The 17,154-nt window shown below is 46.8% G+C and overlaps 2 protein-coding genes across 5 annotated transcripts in view; one reads left to right on the top strand and one right to left on the bottom strand.

Moving 5' to 3' along the window:
• Positions 1 to 14,267, bottom strand: part of cyldl (cylindromatosis (turban tumor syndrome), like) — a 20,403-nt gene extending 6,136 nt beyond the window's left edge. Inside the window, exons 1-14 of one of the 3 annotated variants that reach the window (XM_042322342.1) lie at positions 14,165 to 14,267; positions 10,335 to 10,777; positions 9,907 to 10,218; positions 9,749 to 9,812; positions 9,476 to 9,651; positions 8,745 to 8,889; positions 8,375 to 8,513; positions 4,192 to 4,302; positions 3,979 to 4,070; positions 3,786 to 3,849; positions 1,969 to 2,101; positions 1,604 to 1,712; positions 1,348 to 1,466; positions 922 to 1,147 (exon numbers count right to left, since the gene is read on the bottom strand). In XM_042322342.1, the coding sequence (XP_042178276.1) occupies positions 922 to 1,147; positions 1,348 to 1,466; positions 1,604 to 1,712; positions 1,969 to 2,101; positions 3,786 to 3,849; positions 3,979 to 4,070; positions 4,192 to 4,302; positions 8,375 to 8,513; positions 8,745 to 8,889; positions 9,476 to 9,651; positions 9,749 to 9,812; positions 9,907 to 10,218; positions 10,335 to 10,775 (2,131 nt within the window). In that variant the 5' untranslated portion in view covers positions 10,776 to 10,777; positions 14,165 to 14,267. Of the gene's footprint in view, positions 1 to 921; positions 1,148 to 1,347; positions 1,467 to 1,603; positions 1,713 to 1,968; positions 2,102 to 3,785; positions 3,850 to 3,978; positions 4,071 to 4,191; positions 4,303 to 8,374; positions 8,514 to 8,744; positions 8,890 to 9,475; positions 9,652 to 9,748; positions 9,813 to 9,906; positions 10,219 to 10,334; positions 10,778 to 13,763; positions 14,019 to 14,164 lie in introns of those variants that run through there. The other 2 variants (XM_042322341.1, XM_042322340.1) reach the window with 2 other exon arrangements.
• A 119-nt stretch (positions 14,268 to 14,386) lies between these two features.
• LOC112251332 (zinc finger CCCH domain-containing protein 3) overlaps positions 14,387 to 17,154 on the top strand; it is a 143,729-nt gene continuing 140,961 nt past the window's right edge. For both annotated transcript variants that reach the window (XM_042322338.1, XM_042322339.1), the window contains exons 1-3: positions 14,387 to 14,563; positions 14,858 to 16,433; positions 16,665 to 16,867. In XM_042322338.1, coding sequence (XP_042178272.1) covers positions 14,521 to 14,563; positions 14,858 to 16,433; positions 16,665 to 16,867 — 1,822 coding nt within the window. In that variant the 5' untranslated portion in view covers positions 14,387 to 14,520. The remainder of the gene's footprint in view (positions 14,564 to 14,857; positions 16,434 to 16,664; positions 16,868 to 17,154) is intronic.

Below are 17,154 nucleotides of genomic sequence, written 5' to 3'. Positions count from 1 at the left end.
AGAGAGAGAGAATGAGACAGAGAGAGAGAGAGAGAATGAGACGGAGAGAGAGAGAATGAGACAGAGAATGAGAGAGAGAGAATGAGACAGAGAGAGAGAGAGACAGAGAGAGAGAGAGAGAGAGAGAGAGGGAGGGAGAGAGAGAGAGAGAGAGAATGAGACAGAGAGAGAGAGAGAGAGAGAATGAGACAGAGAGAGAGAGAGACAGAGAGAGAGAGAGAGAGAGAGAGAGAGAGAGAGAGAGAGAGAGAAAATGAGAGACAGAGACAGAGTATGAGAGACAGAGAATGAGACAGAGAATGAAAGAGAGAATGAGACAGAGAATGAGACAGAAAGAGAGAGAGAGAAAATGAGACAGAGACAGAGTATGAGAGAGAGAGAATGAGACAAAGACAGAGAATGAGACAGAGAGAGAGAATGAGAGAGAGAATGAGACAGAGAATGAGAGACAGAGAATGAGAGAGAGAGAGAGAAATGAGAGCGAGAATGAGAGAGAGAAATGTTAATTTTTATTGTTTATTTCACTTTTGTATATTATCTACCTCACTTGCTTTGGCAATGTTAACATGTTTCCCATGCCAATAAAGCCCCTTGAATTGAATTGAGAATGAGACAGAGATAGAGAATGAGACAGAGAATGAAAGAGAATGAGAGAGAATAAGACAAAGACAGAATGAGACAAAGACAGAGAATGAGACAGAGAACGAGACCAAGACAGAGAAAATTCAAACCCACTGTTGGTGTCTGAAAACATTACTAGCCGTCAAATCCTTGCTTCCGCCATCCTTGTTTCCTCTATTCCTCTCAATGCGTATTGGAGGAAAGGACCCAAGGTGCTTCCTTCTGACCTCCAATGAGGTTTGAAAGGAATGGAGGAAACAAGGATGGTTTTCAGCCATAGCATATTCCACACAACCTCACCATGTCTGTCAGCCATGCTGTCAAAGAAGATCCAGTCTGTGCTGTTTGGTCCATGTTTGATGAAGGAGACATAGTGACTGGTCTCTATGCACAGCACTGCAAACAGCTCCAGTCTCTCTCTGGGTGGGGCAGGGGGTGGGGGTCGGAGGGTAGTGGGGGTGGGGTAACCCTCAGGGAGCTGCAGGGGGGAGGGGCTGTGGGACAGCCGCTCGGGGTGAGAGTGCACCTGGAGAAGGAGACAGAGGTGCAGAATCACTACTCCTAATCAAATAGAGTAATTATTTGGGATGCAAAGTGATTTGTAGATCACTGATTCTGTGTACTCCGACTGCAATGTAGTATGATCTCATACACGTATAATGACACACAACACTATGACAGGTACACACACAGAGTGGAGTGTGTCAGTCTGTGCTTACGCCCTACCTGAGAGGAGCAGGTCCTGCAGAACACTTTAAATCCTGTCCTGCTGAAGACTGGGTCTCTGAAGCAGTCCACACACTCCTCAAATGCCAGCTGACCACACAACACACACTGCTGGGGACCTGAACACACACCACGTCATATCTCTGCACAGATATATGGTGTATCCTTGAGTGGCAGTGTGTGTGTGTGTGTGTGTGTGTGTGTGTGTGTGTGTGTGTGTGTGTGTGGTGTGTGGTGTGTGTGGTGTGTGAACTACCTTCAGAGAGGAGGTCAGTAATGTCCAGCTCCAGTGAAGGGATAATCTTCTGAAACATCTTGAACTTCTTCCCAAAGCGAGGCATCTGGAGGATCAGACAAGACGGCACCTAGAAGGAGAGGAAGAGACATACAGTCACTACACAACCACTGACTACAGTAGACTACCAATCTGGAGACCGTTGTATAGTCTAGTAGTCATAAACACACATTAGTTCAGTTGTAGCAGAAGACTTATCAAACAGCGCCATCTACAGTAATTTCAGATAAATGAGAATGAGCATAGTGAGCGAGTACTGTGCACCCACACAAACCCACCCACACACACACCCACCCACCCACACAAACCCACCCACACATCCCTACCTCTGCCAGTTTGAGTCCTGCGCTGTGGAAGGAGTGTTCCAGCAGGTGTTGGACAGTAGGCAGAACCAGGCTGTGGTTGTTATCCAGGAAAATTTGATAACAGTAACTGTCCTGGACCTTTCCCCCTGCTGACCTGGAGACAACAGGTCTAGTCTTTAGAAGTCTTTATAAACAGGTCTAGTCTTTAGATTTCTTTATAACCAGGTCTAGTCTTTAGATTTCTTTATAACCAGGTCTAGTCTTTAGATTTCTTTATAACCAGGTCTAGTCTTTAGATTTCTTTATAACCAGGTCTAGTCTTTAGATTTCTTTATAACCAGGTCTAGTCTTTAGATTTCTTTATAACCAGGTCTAGTCTTTAGATTTCTTTATAACCAGGTCTAGTCTTTAGATTTCTTTATAACCAGGTCTAGTCTTTAGATTTCTTTATAACCAGGTCTAGTCTTTAGATTTCTTTATAACCAGGTCTAGTCTTTAGATTTCTTTATTAACAGGTCAGGTCTTTTAGATGTCTTTATTAACAGGTCTAGTCTTTAGATTTCTGTATTAACAGGTCTAGTCTTTAGATTTCTTTATTAACAGGTCTAGTCTTTAGATTTCTTTATTAACAGGTCAGGTCTTTTAGATGTCTTTATTAACAGGTCTAGTCTTTAGATTTCTTTATTAACAGGTCTAGTCTTTAGATTTCTGTATTAACAGGTCTAGTCTTTAGATTTCTTTATTAACAGGTCTAGTCTTTAGATGTCTTTATAACCAGGTCTAGTCTTTTAGATGTCTTTATAACCAGGTCTAGTCTTTTAGATTTCTTTATAACCAGGTCTAGTCTTTAGATTTCTTTATTAACAGGTATAGTCTTTTAGATGTCTTTATAATCAGGTCTAGTCTTTTAGATTTCTTTATTAACAGGTCTAGTCTTTAGATTTCTTTATTAACAGGTCTAGGCTTTAGATTTCTTTATAACCAGGTCTAGTCTTTAGATTTCTTTATTAACAGGTATAGTCTTTAGATTTCTTTATAACCAGGTCTAGTCTTTAGATTTCTTTATAACCAGGTCTAGTCTTTAGATTTCTTTATTAACAGGTCTAGTCTTTAGATTTCTTTATTAACAGGTCTAGTCTTTAGATGTCTTTATAACCAGGTCTAGTCTTTAGATATCTTTATAACCAGGTCTAGTCTTTAGATTTCTTTATTAACAGGTCAGGTCTTTTAGATGTCTTTATTAACAGGTCTAGTCTTTAGATTTCTTTATTAACAGGTCAGGTCTTTTAGATGTCTTTATTAACAGGTCTAGTCTTTAGATTTCTGTATTAACAGGTCTAGTCTTTAGATTTCTTTATTAACAGGTCTAGTCTTTAGATTTCTTTATTAACAGGTCTAGTCTTTAGATGTCTTTATAACCAGGTCTAGTCTTTAGATTTCTTTATTAACAGGTCTAGTCTTTAGATTTCTTTATAACCAGGTCTAGTCTTTAGATTTCTTTATTAACAGGTCTAGTCTTTAGATTTCTTTATTAACAGGTCTAGTCTTTAGATGTCTTTATAACCAGGTCTAGTCTTTAGATTTCTTTATTAACAGGTCTAGTCTTTAGATTTCTTTATAACCAGGTCTAGTCTTTAGATTTCTTTATTAACAGGTCTAGTCTTTTAGATTTATTTATTAACAGGTCTAGTCTTTTAGATTTATTTATTAACAGGTCTAGTCTTTTAGATTTCTTTATAACCAGGTCAAGTCTGGTAATCAAGTATGTATTACATTGGTGTAGTGCAAAGCTACATTACAATTCAAATAGAACATAGATTAGAGTAAGGTATTCTTACAGTTTGAGGAGAGGATCCAGACAGAAAATATGGTGCATAATGAGGGTAAGAAACTCTTCTGGATCTGAACAAGAACACAACCACACACAGACACACTCAGTCCTTTCAGAAATCACCCTATTAAGTCTAGTTCATTTACAGTTGCGACTGTCCTGTTAGAAAGCCTATAGCAGTAAGGCAGATGTTTGTTCACCTTTCTCCTCTGTGGTGAATGTGTGGCAGTATCCAAGCTCCTGCAGCTGCTGACGAAGCTTCATAATGTGTCTCCCTTCCACAAAACCTTCACTGCACGTAGACATCAATACACACATGCAACACATGAATTAGCACCCCCAAGCCTACAATTACTACACCTCCTAAGCGCACACACACACACACACACACACACACACACACACTGGCTGACCTGCGGAGCGGGTTGACGATGTCATGTAGCAGGGTACTCTGGATGGGGGCATCCCTAGGCTCTGTTGACTTAAACAGCACGGAGTCCAACACTGAGGAACAGGAGAACAGACTGGAGAGAGAGAGATATAGAGAGAGTGAGAGAGACAGACAGAGAGCGAGAGAGCGAGACAGAGCAAGTGAGAGAGCAAGACAGAGTGAAAGCGAGACAGAGAGAGAGACAGAGAGCGAGACAGAGAGACAGAGACAAAGAAAGAGAGAGAGAGACAGAGCAAGTGAGAGAGACAGAGAGCGAGACAGTGCGAGTGAGAGAGACAGAGAGCAAGACAGAGAGCAAGAGAGAGCGAGAGAGAGCGTGAGACAGAGAGTGAGACAGAGCGAGTGAGCAAGAGAGCGAGACAGTGCGAGTGAGAGACAGAGAGAGCGAGACAGAGAAAGCGAGACAGAGAGAGTGAGACAGAGAGAGCAAGTGAGACAGAGCAAGAGAGAGCGAGACCGAGCGAGTGAGACACAGAGAGAGCGAGTGAGAGTCGAGAGAGCGAGTGAGACAGAGCGAGTGGGACAGAGCGAGAGACAGAGCGAGAGACAGAGCGAGAGACAGAGAGAGAGACAGAGAGAGAGAGCGAGTGAGACAGAGTGAGTGAGAGAGACAGAGATAGAGAGAGACAGAGCGAGAGCGAGTGAGACAGAGCGAGTGAGACAGAGCGAATGAGAGACAGAGCGAGAGAGACAGAGCGAGTGAGACAGAGTGAGTGAGACAGAGCGAGCGAGACAGAGCGAGCGAGAGCAAGTGAGACAGAGCGAGTGAGAGAGAGAGCGAATGAGACAGAGCGAGTGAGACAGAGCGAATGAGAGACAGAGTGAGCGAGACAGAGCGAGTGAGACAGAGCAAGAGCGACAGAGCGAGTGAGACAGAGAGAGTGCGACAGAAAGAGTGAGACAGAGAGAGAGTGAGACAGAGAGAGAGTGAGACAGAGAGAGCGAGACAGAGAGAGTGAGACAGAGAGAGTGAGACAGAGAGAGCAAGTGAGACAGAGCAAGAGAGAGCGAGTGCGAGTGAGACAGTGCGAGACAGAGCGAGTGAGACACAGAGAGAGCGAGTGAGAGTCGAGAGAGCGAGTGAGACAGAGCGAGGGGGACAGAGCGAGAGACAGAGCGAGAGACAGAGAGAGAGACAGAGAGAGAGACAGAGAGAGAGAGCGAGTGAGACAGAGTGAGTGAGAGAGACAGAGAGAGAGAGAGACAGAGCGAGAGCGAGTGAGACAGAGCGAGAGAGACAGAGCGAGCGAGACAGAGCGAGCGAGAGTAAGTGAGACAGAGCGAGTGAGAGAGAGAGCGAGAGAGACAGAGCGAGAGAGACAGAGCGAGCGAGACAGAGCGAGCGAGAGTAAGTGAGACAGAGCGAGTGAGAGAGAGAGCGAATGAGACAGAGCGAGTGAGACAGAGCGAATGAGAGACAGAGTGAGCGAGACAGAGCGAGTGAGACAGAGCAAGAGAGACAGAGCGAGTGAGAGCAAGTGAGACAGAGCGAGTGAGAGAGAGAGCGAATGAGACAGAGCGAGTGAGACAGAGCGAATGAGAGACAGAGTGAGCGAGACAGAGCGAGTGAGACAGAGCAAGAGAGACAGAGCGAGTGAGACAGAGAGAGTGCGACAGAAAGAGTGAGACAGAGAGAGAGTGAGACAGAGAGAGAGTGAGACAGAGAGAGCGAGTGAGACAGAGCGAGTGGGACAGAGCGAGAGACAGAGCGAGAGACAGAGAGAGAGACAGAGAGAGAGACAGAGAGAGAGAGCGAGTGAGACAGAGTGAGTGAGAGAGACAGAGAGAGAGAGAGAGACAGAGCGAGAGCGAGAGAGACAGAGCGAGTGAGACAGAGCGAGTGAGACAGAGCGAGTGAGACAGAGCGAGCGAGACAGAGCGAGCGAGAGCAAGTGAGACAGAGCGAGTGAGAGCAAGTGAGACAGAGCGAGTGAGAGAGAGAGCGAATGAGAGACAGAGTGAGCGAGACAGAGCGAGTGAGACAGAGCAAGAGAGACAGAGCGAGTGAGACAGAGAGAGTGCGACAGAAAGAGTGAGACAGAGAGAGAGTGAGACAGAGAGAGAGTGAGACAGAGAGAGCGAGTGAGACAGAGCGAGTGGGACAGAGCGAGAGACAGAGCGAGTGAGACAGAGTGAGTGAGACAGAGCGAGCGAGACAGAGCGAGCGAGAGCAAGTGAGACAGAGCGAGTGAGAGAGAGAGCGAATGAGAGACAGAGTGAGCGAGACAGAGCGAGTGAGACAGAGCAAGAGAGACAGAGCGAGTGAGACAGAGAGAGTGCGACAGAAAGAGTGAGACAGAGAGAGAGTGAGACAGAGAGAGAGTGAGACAGAGAGAGAGTGAGACAGAAAGAGTGAGACAGAAAGAGTGAGACAGAGATAGAGTGAGAGAGTGAGACAGAGAGAGAGTGAGACAGACAGAGTGAGACAGAGCGAGAGAGACAGAGCGAGAGAGACAGAGCGAGAGCGAGACAGAGAGAGTGAGACAGAGCGAGAGAGAGACAGAGCGAGAGTGAGACAGAGCGAGAGTGAATGAGCGAGACAGAGCGAGTGAGACAGAGCGAGTGAGACAGAGCGAGAGAGACAGAGCGAGAGAGACAGAGTGAGAGAGAGAGCGAGAGAGAGACAGAGCGAGAGCGAGTGAGACAGAGTGAGTGAGAGAGACAGAGAGAGAGAGAGAGACAGAGCGAGAGCGAGAGAGACAGAGCGAGTGAGACAGAGCGAGTGAGACAGAGTGAGTGAGACAGAGCGAGCGAGACAGAGCGAGCGAGAGAGAGAGCAAATGAGAGACAGAGTGAGCGAGACAGAGCGAGTGAGACAGAGCAAGAGAGACAGAGCGAGTGAGACAGAGAGAGAGTGAGACAGAGAGAGAGTGAGACAGAGAGAGAGTGAGACAGAGAGAGAGTGAGACAGAGCGAGTGAGACAGAGCGAGTGAGACAGAGCGAGCGAGAGCAAGTGAGACAGAGCGAGTGAGAGAGAGAGCAAATGAGAGACAGAGTGAGCGAGACAGAGCGAGTGAGACAGAGCAAGAGAGACAGAGCGAGTGAGACAGAGAGAGTGCGACAGAAAGAGAGACAGAGAGAGAGTGAGACAGAGAGAGAGTGAGACAGAGAGAGAGTGAGACAGAGAGAGTGAGACAGAGAGAGAGTGAATGAGCGAGACAGAGCGAGTGAGACAGAGCGAGTGAGACAGAGCGAGAGAGACAGAGCGAGAGAGACAGAGTGAGAGAGACAGAGTGAGAGTGAATGAGCGAGACAGAGCGAGTGAGACAGAGCGAGTGAGACAGAGCGAGTGAGACAGAGCGAGTGAGACAGAAAGAGTGAGACAGAGCGAGTGAGACAGAGAGAGTGCGACAGAAAGAGTGAGACAGAGAGAGAGTGAGACAGAGTGAGACAGAGAGAGAGTGAGACAGAAAGAGTGAGACAGAGAGAGAGAGTGAATGAGCGAGACAGAGCGAGTGAGACAGAGCGAGTGAGACAGAGCGAGTGAGACAGAGCGAGAGAGACAGAGCGAGAGAGACAGAGCGAGAGAGAGAGCGCGAGAGAGAGACAGAGCGAGTGAGACAGAGCGAGAGAGACAGAGTGAGAGAGAGAGCGAGAGTGAGACAGAGCGAGTGAGACAGAGCGAGAGAGAGACAGAGCGAGTGAGAGAGAGCGAGAGAGCGAGCGAGAGAGCGAGAGAGAGACAGAGTGAGTGAGAGACAGAGCGAGTGAGAGAGAGACAGAGCGAGTGGGAGAGAGACAGAGCGAGTGGGAGAGAGACAGAGCGAGTGAGAGACAGAGCGAGTGAGAGACAGAGCGAGTGAGAGACAGAGCGAGTGAGAGACAGCGAGTGAGAGACAGCGAGTGAGAGACAGCGAGTGAGAGAGAGCGAGAGAGAGAGAGCGAGAGAGAGAGAGCGAGAGAGAGAGAGCGAGTGAGAGAGAGCGAGAGAGACAGAGCGAGAGAGACAGAGCGAGAGTGAGACAGAGCGAGAGTGAGAGAGCGAGACAGAGCGAGTGTGAGACAGAGCGAGTGTGAGACAGAGCGAGAGTGAAACAGAGCGAGAGTGTGTTTTATAGGAGAAAGGCACACTAACAGCTCCTCCCTATCATTTAATTTCCTCTTTATAAACCATATATATTGTCATCATCTTCATCATATTCACCTGAAGAGGGCCGAGTCCATGTAGCAAGAGTTTATATGGCCCTGGATCCCCTTCATTCGACCAATCAGCATCCTCTCGACCTGGTCAGAGGCGATGGGGGAGGAGGGGAGCGCCCCAGGGCTGCGCAACGCCTGTCTCTCTGAGTGAGTACAAAACACACATGTCAAAGAGTTCTAGTCACACACAGACCAAACCTGGGTACAAATACTATTTGAAATCCTTGAGTCTGCCTGAGGGGCCTAATGGGCAGTTTTTGCAGTTGTGTGAATTGGTTAATTAAGTCAGGCAAGCTCAACCAAGCAAACAAAAAAAATGCTTGTTATGTGATTGGCTGTAATGATCTTTGTTTACAAGAGGCAGTTCCTTTCACCTTGAAGGACATTGGCTGATGCCCCCTGGAAGCGGGAGTCAGGCCGGCAGGATAGAAGCTTGACGAAGAGACCTTGTCTAGGAAGACATCTGAAGAACCGATGGTCTTTAAAGGTACCATTACTAACCCCAATGTACCCATCCTCCTAGAGGGAGTGACAGAGACATAGAGAGAGAGACAGAGAGACAGGGACATAGAGAAAGACAGACACAGAGAGACAGAGACACAGAGAGAGAGAAACAAAGACACAGACAGAGAAAGACAGAGACACAGACAGAGAGAGGCAGAGACACAGAGCGAGAGAGAGACAGACACAGAGAGACAGAGAGAGACACAGACAGAGACACAGACAGAGACACACACAGAGACAGAGAGAGAAAGAGAGAGAGAGACACAGACAGAGAGAGAGAGAAACAGAGAGACAGAGAGGGAGACAGACACAGAGAGACACAGAGAGCGAGAGAGATAGAGAGAGAGAGAGAGAGAGAGAGAGAGAGAGAGACAGAGACATGGAGAGAGACAGAGACACAGAGAGACAGAGAGAGAGACTCACACAGAGAGAGACACAGAGACAGTGAGAGACAGAGAGACACACAGAGAGAGAGACAGAGAGCGAGTGAAGAGTAGTTGACGTTTGAGATTAAACAGAACAATGAATTGCTCTCCAGCCCAAGACAGGGTCCATGCAGAGCATCATGTGAACATTAGAGGCCAGTGTTGAGACAGTGTACCAGCTCCAGTCCAGCGTAGGTTCCTTTCTGCCCAGGCAAAGTGCCTATCCAGCGGATGGTTCCATAGCCAGGTCCTATAGCCAGAGTCACCTCCACTAGAGAGTCAACACCAAGCCCCAAGGGGTGAACCTCCTCCATAGACATAACGGCCTTATCAGTCTCCATAGGCTCAGGCTCTGTGTTCAACACAAAAACCCAAACAATGGCATCAAAAAATATATTTGCGCACGGTTTATTACAATTATGCACAGACAGACACACAAACACACACACCCTGTTGAAGCAGTTCCCCTTTGATGACGCTGTCCAGTGGTAGGGTGATCTTCTCATCCCGGTCCTGCAAACACAGGAAACACACCCGTCACACCCCAAAAGCCAAATACTCCCCTGCTATAGGCCACATCTCAATCGGCCAATCATTCTGCACTCACAGTAGAGATGATGACTAAGGTCCTGCCGTCCTTCTCCTCCAGATCCATCACCATCCCATGGAGGATGTCCTCGTCCATGAAGAAGGTGACTCTGTCTCCGGTGGAGAGGGGCTGATGGTGGGCCTGTTGGGACGACGGTTGCGTGGCCAGCTGGGCTGCTGGAAAGGTCAGACACTTGGACACCAATTTGGGTTTGGAAAACATGGGGTTCACTCTGGAAAATGGAGCAAAAATCCCACAGTCTTTCTTGCAGGGGAATAGGGTTTTTGACAGATATGTCCCATCTGATGGTCCCTTTCCTTTGTCTTCTCCCTATGAGGAATTCAGAGGACATATGAATAACCCGGTAGATATCCATGTGATATGTAGAATAACACATTTCCAACAGAATAATACATGTATGAACATACACAATTTGCAAACGCTACCTGTAGTTCGATGCCAAAGAAGGTTCCTACGATGGGGTCTGTGTACTTTGGCTCTGTCAATCTTCCGACGTACCGTACAATTCCCTGCAGCCACTTCCCATCCAACTCCACAGTGACAGGTGTATCCTTAGTTAAACCCAGGGCTGTAGACAAAGCATCCCTCTCTAAATACCACTTCAGTCTCTCGGAGTCGTCTCCTAGGGCTTGCAGCAGCTCTGCCTCCTTAGCAGTCACTGGTTTTAGGTGGTTTACCTTCAGGAACCTGTCATAACTGGAGCCCATACAGATGACAGGCAATTCCTGCAGACTTTCAGATCTGCTAAGCCTTGACATGTACCTGCTCTCCTGGATGTAACAGATGTGGCCAGCATTGATGAGCAACGTGGATAACCCAGGTTCCTCTATGAGGATGAAGTACATCTTCACATCACATGTGTCCATGGCTGATGCAGGGAAGAAATAGGGTTTGAATAGAAATAGAAATGGCCATAACATGTGAAGATGTATATTTTGTTTTTAATGACTGTACAAGGCATAGGATGTTCCGCATGCTGTTACACACAGATACAGCACACACAAAGTATTCAGATCCCTTCACTTTTTCCATATTTTGTTAAGTTACAGCCTTATAATAAAATATATTACATGTGTTCCTCATCAATATACACAATACCCCATAATGACAAAACGAAAACAGAAATACCTACAGTGCCTTGCGAAAGTATTCGGCCCCCTTGAACTTTGCGACCTTTTGCCACATTTCAGGCTTCAAACATAAAGATATAAAACTGTATTTTTTTTGTGAAGAATCAACAACAAGTGGGACACAATCATGAAGTGGAACGACATTTATTGGATATTTCAAACTTTTTTTAACAAATCAAAAACTGAAAAATTGGGCGTGCAAAATTATTCAGCCCCCTTAAGTTAATACTTTGTAGCGCCACCTTTTGCTGCGATTACAGCTGTAAGTGGCTTGGGGTATGTCTCTATCAGTTTTGCACATCGAGAGACTGAAATTTTTCCCATTCCTCCTTGCAAAACAGCTCGAGCTCAGTGAGGTTGGATGGAGAGCATTTGTGAACAGCAGTTTTCAGTTCTTTCCACAGATTCTCGATTGGATTCAGGTCTGGACTTTGACTTGGCCATTCTAACACCTGGATATGTTTATTTTTGAACCATTCCATTGTAGATTTTGCTTTATGTTTTGGATCATTGTCTTGTTGGAAGACAAATCTCCATCCCAGTCTCAGGTCTTTTGCAGACTCCATCAGGTTTTCTTCCAGAATGGTCCTGTATTTGGCTTCATCCATCTTCCCATCAATTTTAACCATCTTCGCTGTCCCTGCTAAAGAAAAGCAGGCCCAAACCATGATGCTGCCACCACCATGTTTGACAGTGGGGATGGTGTGTTCAGGGTGATGAGCTGTGTTGCTTTTACGCCAAACATAACGTTTTGCATTGTTGCCAAAAAGTTCAATTTTGGTTTCATCTGACCAGAGCACCTTCTTCCACATGTTTGGTGTGTCTCCCAGGTGGCTTGTGGCAAACTTTAAACAACACTTTTTATGGATATCTTTAAGAAATGGCTTTCTTCTTGCCACTCTTCCATAAAGGCCAGATTTGTGCAATATACGACTGATTGTTGTCCTATGGACAGAGTCTCCCACCTCAGCTGTAGATCTCTGCAGTTCATCCAGAGTGATCATGGGCCTCTTGGCTGCATCTCTGATCAGTCTTCTCCTTGTATGAGCTGAAAGTTTAGAGGGACGGCCAGGTCTTGGTAGATTTGCAGTGGTCTGATACTCCTTCCATTTCAATATTATCGCTTGCACAGTGCTCCTTGGGATGTTTAAAGCTTGGGAAATTGTTTTGTATCCAAATCCGGCTTTAAACTTCTTCACAACAGTATCTCGGACCTGCCTGGTGTGTTCCTTGTTCTTCATGATGATCTCTGCGCTTTTAACGGACCTCTGAGACTATCACAGTGCAGGTGCATTTATACGGAGACTTGATTACACACAGGTGGATTGTATTTATCATCATTAGTCATTTAGGTCAACATTGGATCATTCAGAGATCCTCACTGAACTTCTGGAGAGAGATTGCTGCACTGAAAGTAAAGGGGCTGAATAATTTTGCACGCCCAATTTTTCAGTTTTTGATTTGTTAAAAAAGTTTGAAATATCCAATAAATGTCGTTCCACTTCATGATTGTGTCCCACTTGTTGTTGATTCTTCACAAAAAAATACAGTTTTATATCTTTATGTTTGAAGCCTGAAATGTGGCAAAAGGTCGCAAAGTTCAAGGGGGCCGAATACTTTCGCAAGGCACTGTATAAGGTCCTACAGTTGACAGTGCATGTCAGAGAAAAAACCAAGCCATGAGGCTGAAGGAATTGTCTGTAGATCACCGAAACAGGATTGTGTCGAGGCACAGATCTGGAGAAGGGTACCAAAAAATGTCTGCAGCATTGAAGATCACCAAGAACACAGTGGCCTCCATCATTCTTAAATGGAAGAAGTTTGGAACCACCAAGACTCTTCCTAGAGCTGGCTGCCCGGCCAAACTGAACAGTCGGGGGAGAAGGGCCTTGTCACTTTGACAGAGCGCCAGAGTTCCTCTGTGGAGATAGGAGAAGGTTCCAGAAGGACAACCATCTCTGCAGCACTCCACCAATCAGGACTTTATGGTAGAGTGGCAAGACGGAAGCCACTCCTCAGTAAAAGGTACATGACAGCCTGCTTGGAATTTGCCATTGTGCTGTGGGGATGTTTTTCAGTGGCAGGAACTGGGAGACTAGTCAGGATCAAGGGAAAGATTAACAGAGCAATCTGAAAACCTGCTCCAGAGCACTCAGGACCTCAGACTGGGGTGAAGGTTCACCTTCCAACAGGACAACGAACCTAAGCACACAGCCAAGACAACACAGGAGTGACTTCGGGACGAGTTTCTGAATGTCCTTGAGTGGCCCAGCCAGAGCCCAGACTTGAACACGATCTAACATCTCTGGAGACCTGAAAATAGCTGTGCAGCGACACTCCCCATCCAATCTGACAGAGCTTGAGGAAATCTTCAGAGAAGAATGGGGGAAACTCCCCAAATACAGGTGTGCCACGCTTGTAGCTTCATACCCAAGAAGACTCGAGACTGTAATCACTGCCAAAGGTGCTTCAACAAAGTACAGAGTAAAGGTTCTGAACACTTATGTAAATGTGATATTTATGTTGTTGATTTTTTTATATGCATTTGCAAAACATTTCTAAAAACCTGTTTTTGCTTCATCATTATGAGGTATTGTGTGTAGATTGAGGGGGAGATAAAACATTGAGAATAAGGCTGTAACGTAACAATGTGGAAAAGGGAAGGGGTCTGAATACTTTCCGAATGCACTGTACTTATATAAACACATACGTAAACTTACTCACACCACAGAAAGTCCATTATAACACCAGCATTAGACCACACGTAGAAAGTCCATTATAACACCAGCATTAGACCACACGTAGAAAGTCCATTATAACACCAGCATTAGACCACACGTAGAAAGTCCATTATAACACCAGCATTAGACCACACGTAGAAAGTCCATTATAACACCAGCATTAGACCACACGTAGAAAGTCCATTATAACACCAGCATTAGACCACACGTAGAAAGTGAAAGCCAGCTGCCAACTGCGACTACTGAGCAAAGTGCAAGCCAACTTCGATCGCAGCTATTTATTTCCTCCATTGCATTGAGCAATAACTATCAGTCCAATTACTACAAGCTGTATGTTCAGTCATATGCTGTACTATAGATACAATTTTAGTCAATATTGTTTACCTTGTAAGTTGTAATGTAAATCTTCTTACGAGAGTAGGCAAGATTTGTTCGGTATCTAGCGAGTCACTTCACTTCCTCTTTCGTTTCACTGTTGTGTCGTCATATGCCCCGTTGATAACAACTGGGAACTCGGAAAAATACGAGACAAAAATCATCACGCCAGTGATCTTTGGGTCCGAAAGCCGGAGTTCTGGAAAGAGGCCAGAGTTCCCGAGTTGAAATTCCAAGTTTGATGACCGTTCAAATCGAATTTCCCCAGTCGGAGCTAGTTTTTTCCGAGTTCCCAGTTGTTTTGAACGCGGCAATACACATATTCGTGGCGCTACATGATGACGATTTGAGCTTCGGACGTAAACATGGAGAGAGACGCGCTGAAAAGGCAAATCGATCTGTTGCAAAGTAAGTTGGTGGTTTACAGTACAGTGAACATATCTGGTGTATTATATTTAATAACTAGCTGATACTGAACTATTCAATTTGAGACTTATGAATGCTGTGTTGGCCCTGTGAACCAATACGTTATCTGTTTATGCCTAGCTAGCTGGCTATCGCTAGCAGGCGCGTAGGTTACTAACTATATTCTTGCCTATACATATGGACGACCGAACGTAGAGGCTAGCTAGATTCACGCCTTTAAAATTGAATTTACCACATTTGCCAGCTACCTCTTAACCTCGTTCTGTCATCTAACAGGTCTCATCAACAACCACAAGAGTGTCCATGGTGATGTCCCTTCTACTTCTGTCCGGCAGTGGCACCCAGCGAGGCCACCGCCACGAGGCAGGGGTCACAGCTCATCTTTCACCCCCACATTCCCCTCCCGGGGTGGGCCTTACCCCCCCCAGTCCGCGGGACACTGGAGGAAGACCTACTCCCTCAATAACAAGAGCAGCTCAGCCCAGCAAAGTAGACCTACTATACAGACTGCCAAGCACTCTTTAGAGCAGCCGTTACTTTCTGCAGAACCCAACTCCTCTACTGGCTTGCTGTCCCTTAATGCTAGAGGCACCTCACAGCCCAGCCACAGCAATAAGGACCTGGCTAGAAGAGAGAAGGATAGAACAAAATATGCTACATCTGGGGATCTAACAGGGCCAAGGGGCCAACAGTATGCACTCACAGGGGGAGTGAGAAGAACTGTGACAGGCAGTGGAGCCACAGCTATAGAGTCAGAGACTGAATCAGGCAGAGGGAGAACAGGACCTGGGGGTGACGCTTGGCTGGGACTCTCTGGGCTAACAGGGCCTGGACCTCCAGACGACCAGCAGAGAGAGACTAAATATGAGTTTCAGCCCACCATTGAAGAGAAGGGCATGGGACTGCCTGTGAAAGCCACTGACCCTGGAGAAAATAATACAGAATTGACAAGTGTCCCTGTCTCAGACAAATCTACTGTTACTACCACCATGGTCCAGAGCACTGCTCAGCTGCATATCAGACCTCGTCACTCTGAGAAAACCAGCACAGGAGGTAAACATACTGTCAAGGCAACCACCGGCAACCTCATCCCTAGCGATACGGACCCACCTCTACTTCTTTCACCACCTCTCTCTGCCTCCCCTAGTGCCCTACAAGGACCCCAACTAAGCCCCATGTCCAATTCCACACCAGCCCAGCCCCAGACAACAACCTCTCCCCAGAGACACTCCAAGTTCACTTGGGTGAACAGCCATCAGCCAGGAGGAGCTGGGCCCAGCCAGGCCAGAACAGAGGCCCAGCCCCCAGACAAACTCATCACCTCTTCCCCCATCCCAATCTCCCATCCTGGGCTCCCTAGTAGAAGAGCCTCTGCCCCCATCAAGAAGGTTCCCCGTAGGCTCAGTCTATCCATCGCAGTCCCTAAGACCACCAAGTACACCTGGGTGTCGTCTTCTGCAAGTGGCCAGGCCAGGTTGTCCCGGAAGCCCCTATCACCCAAAGCCCTGGCTCTGCCTCAGAGAGCTCCAGAGAAGGGAAAGGGGGAATCCAAGAAACCCAAATCCCCAAGTCTTTTAGCTAAGCAGCGTAAGGCAGCAGGTGCCTCCACCTCCCTCAGTAGTCTCTACCGCTGGAAGGCAGGGTCTGGAGGAGGGGGGCTGACTGGTACAGGAGGAGGGATAGGGGCCCGACGTGGGTCTGTGTTTCGTTGGACCTCGGAGAAAGAGAACGGGGCCAAGGGGGTGTCCAGTGTCCCTCTATCTGTAACTCAACGCATAATAGTGCCCCCCTCCTCCCCTGGAGGGTTCAAACTCAGGAGTAGGATGAAGATTATCAGGAGGTCGGCTAGCAGGTGAGAAAGAGGAGGATTAAGGGAAGCCAGAGATGTCTTTACTTGTATCACACCTATTCTCTTACGTCTGGTAATGCATGTTGGAATTATGTCTCTTTTTTATCCTGATTTTGTATCTGTGAACATGTAATGTTGCCTTTGGCCAAATCTATATTTTTCTGAATGTTTTCACACACACACACCACACACACCTACCTGTCTCTGACACATACCTTGTCCTGTGTGTTGCAGTGAGTCTGGATCCGAGCGGAGGTCCAGCCCAGCAGACATGACCCTGAACAGCCGCTACTCTCTCCACCGACGGACACACAGCCCGGTTCGGACACACACCCCGGTCTGGAGCCCGGGAGGTGTGAAGAGGACCATGTCCCGTGAACTGGTCTCGTTCGGCAGACACAAGCTACGACGTCTCTCCCCCAGCCCCTCCAGGACAGGTAGAAAGACAGCACTTTATTTGACATTTTATTTAACCAGGAAAAATAAATAAGATCTTACTAATTACGATTACGTCCTGGCAAACACTAGGGAATACGGAGGTAAATATGATCCATCCTATTAGGCCAAGAGGTGTTTCTGGTCAATTTACAACTCTGACCCCTGTTATATCAACTGTACCTCTGAAATAAATGGAGGAATTCATGGAATTTCTATCCATTTTAAACTTAACACATCGTCAGATTTCCACTGGTAGTGAGAGTAAATCATATAGAGGTCCAATTAG

This window comes from Oncorhynchus tshawytscha, linkage group LG05, assembly GCF_018296145.1.
Source record: "Oncorhynchus tshawytscha isolate Ot180627B linkage group LG05, Otsh_v2.0, whole genome shotgun sequence".
Lineage (NCBI taxonomy): Eukaryota > Metazoa > Chordata > Actinopteri > Salmoniformes > Salmonidae > Oncorhynchus > Oncorhynchus tshawytscha.
Note: the sequence above shows the minus strand (reverse complement) of the source record. Positions and strands in the feature narration are given on the sequence as shown.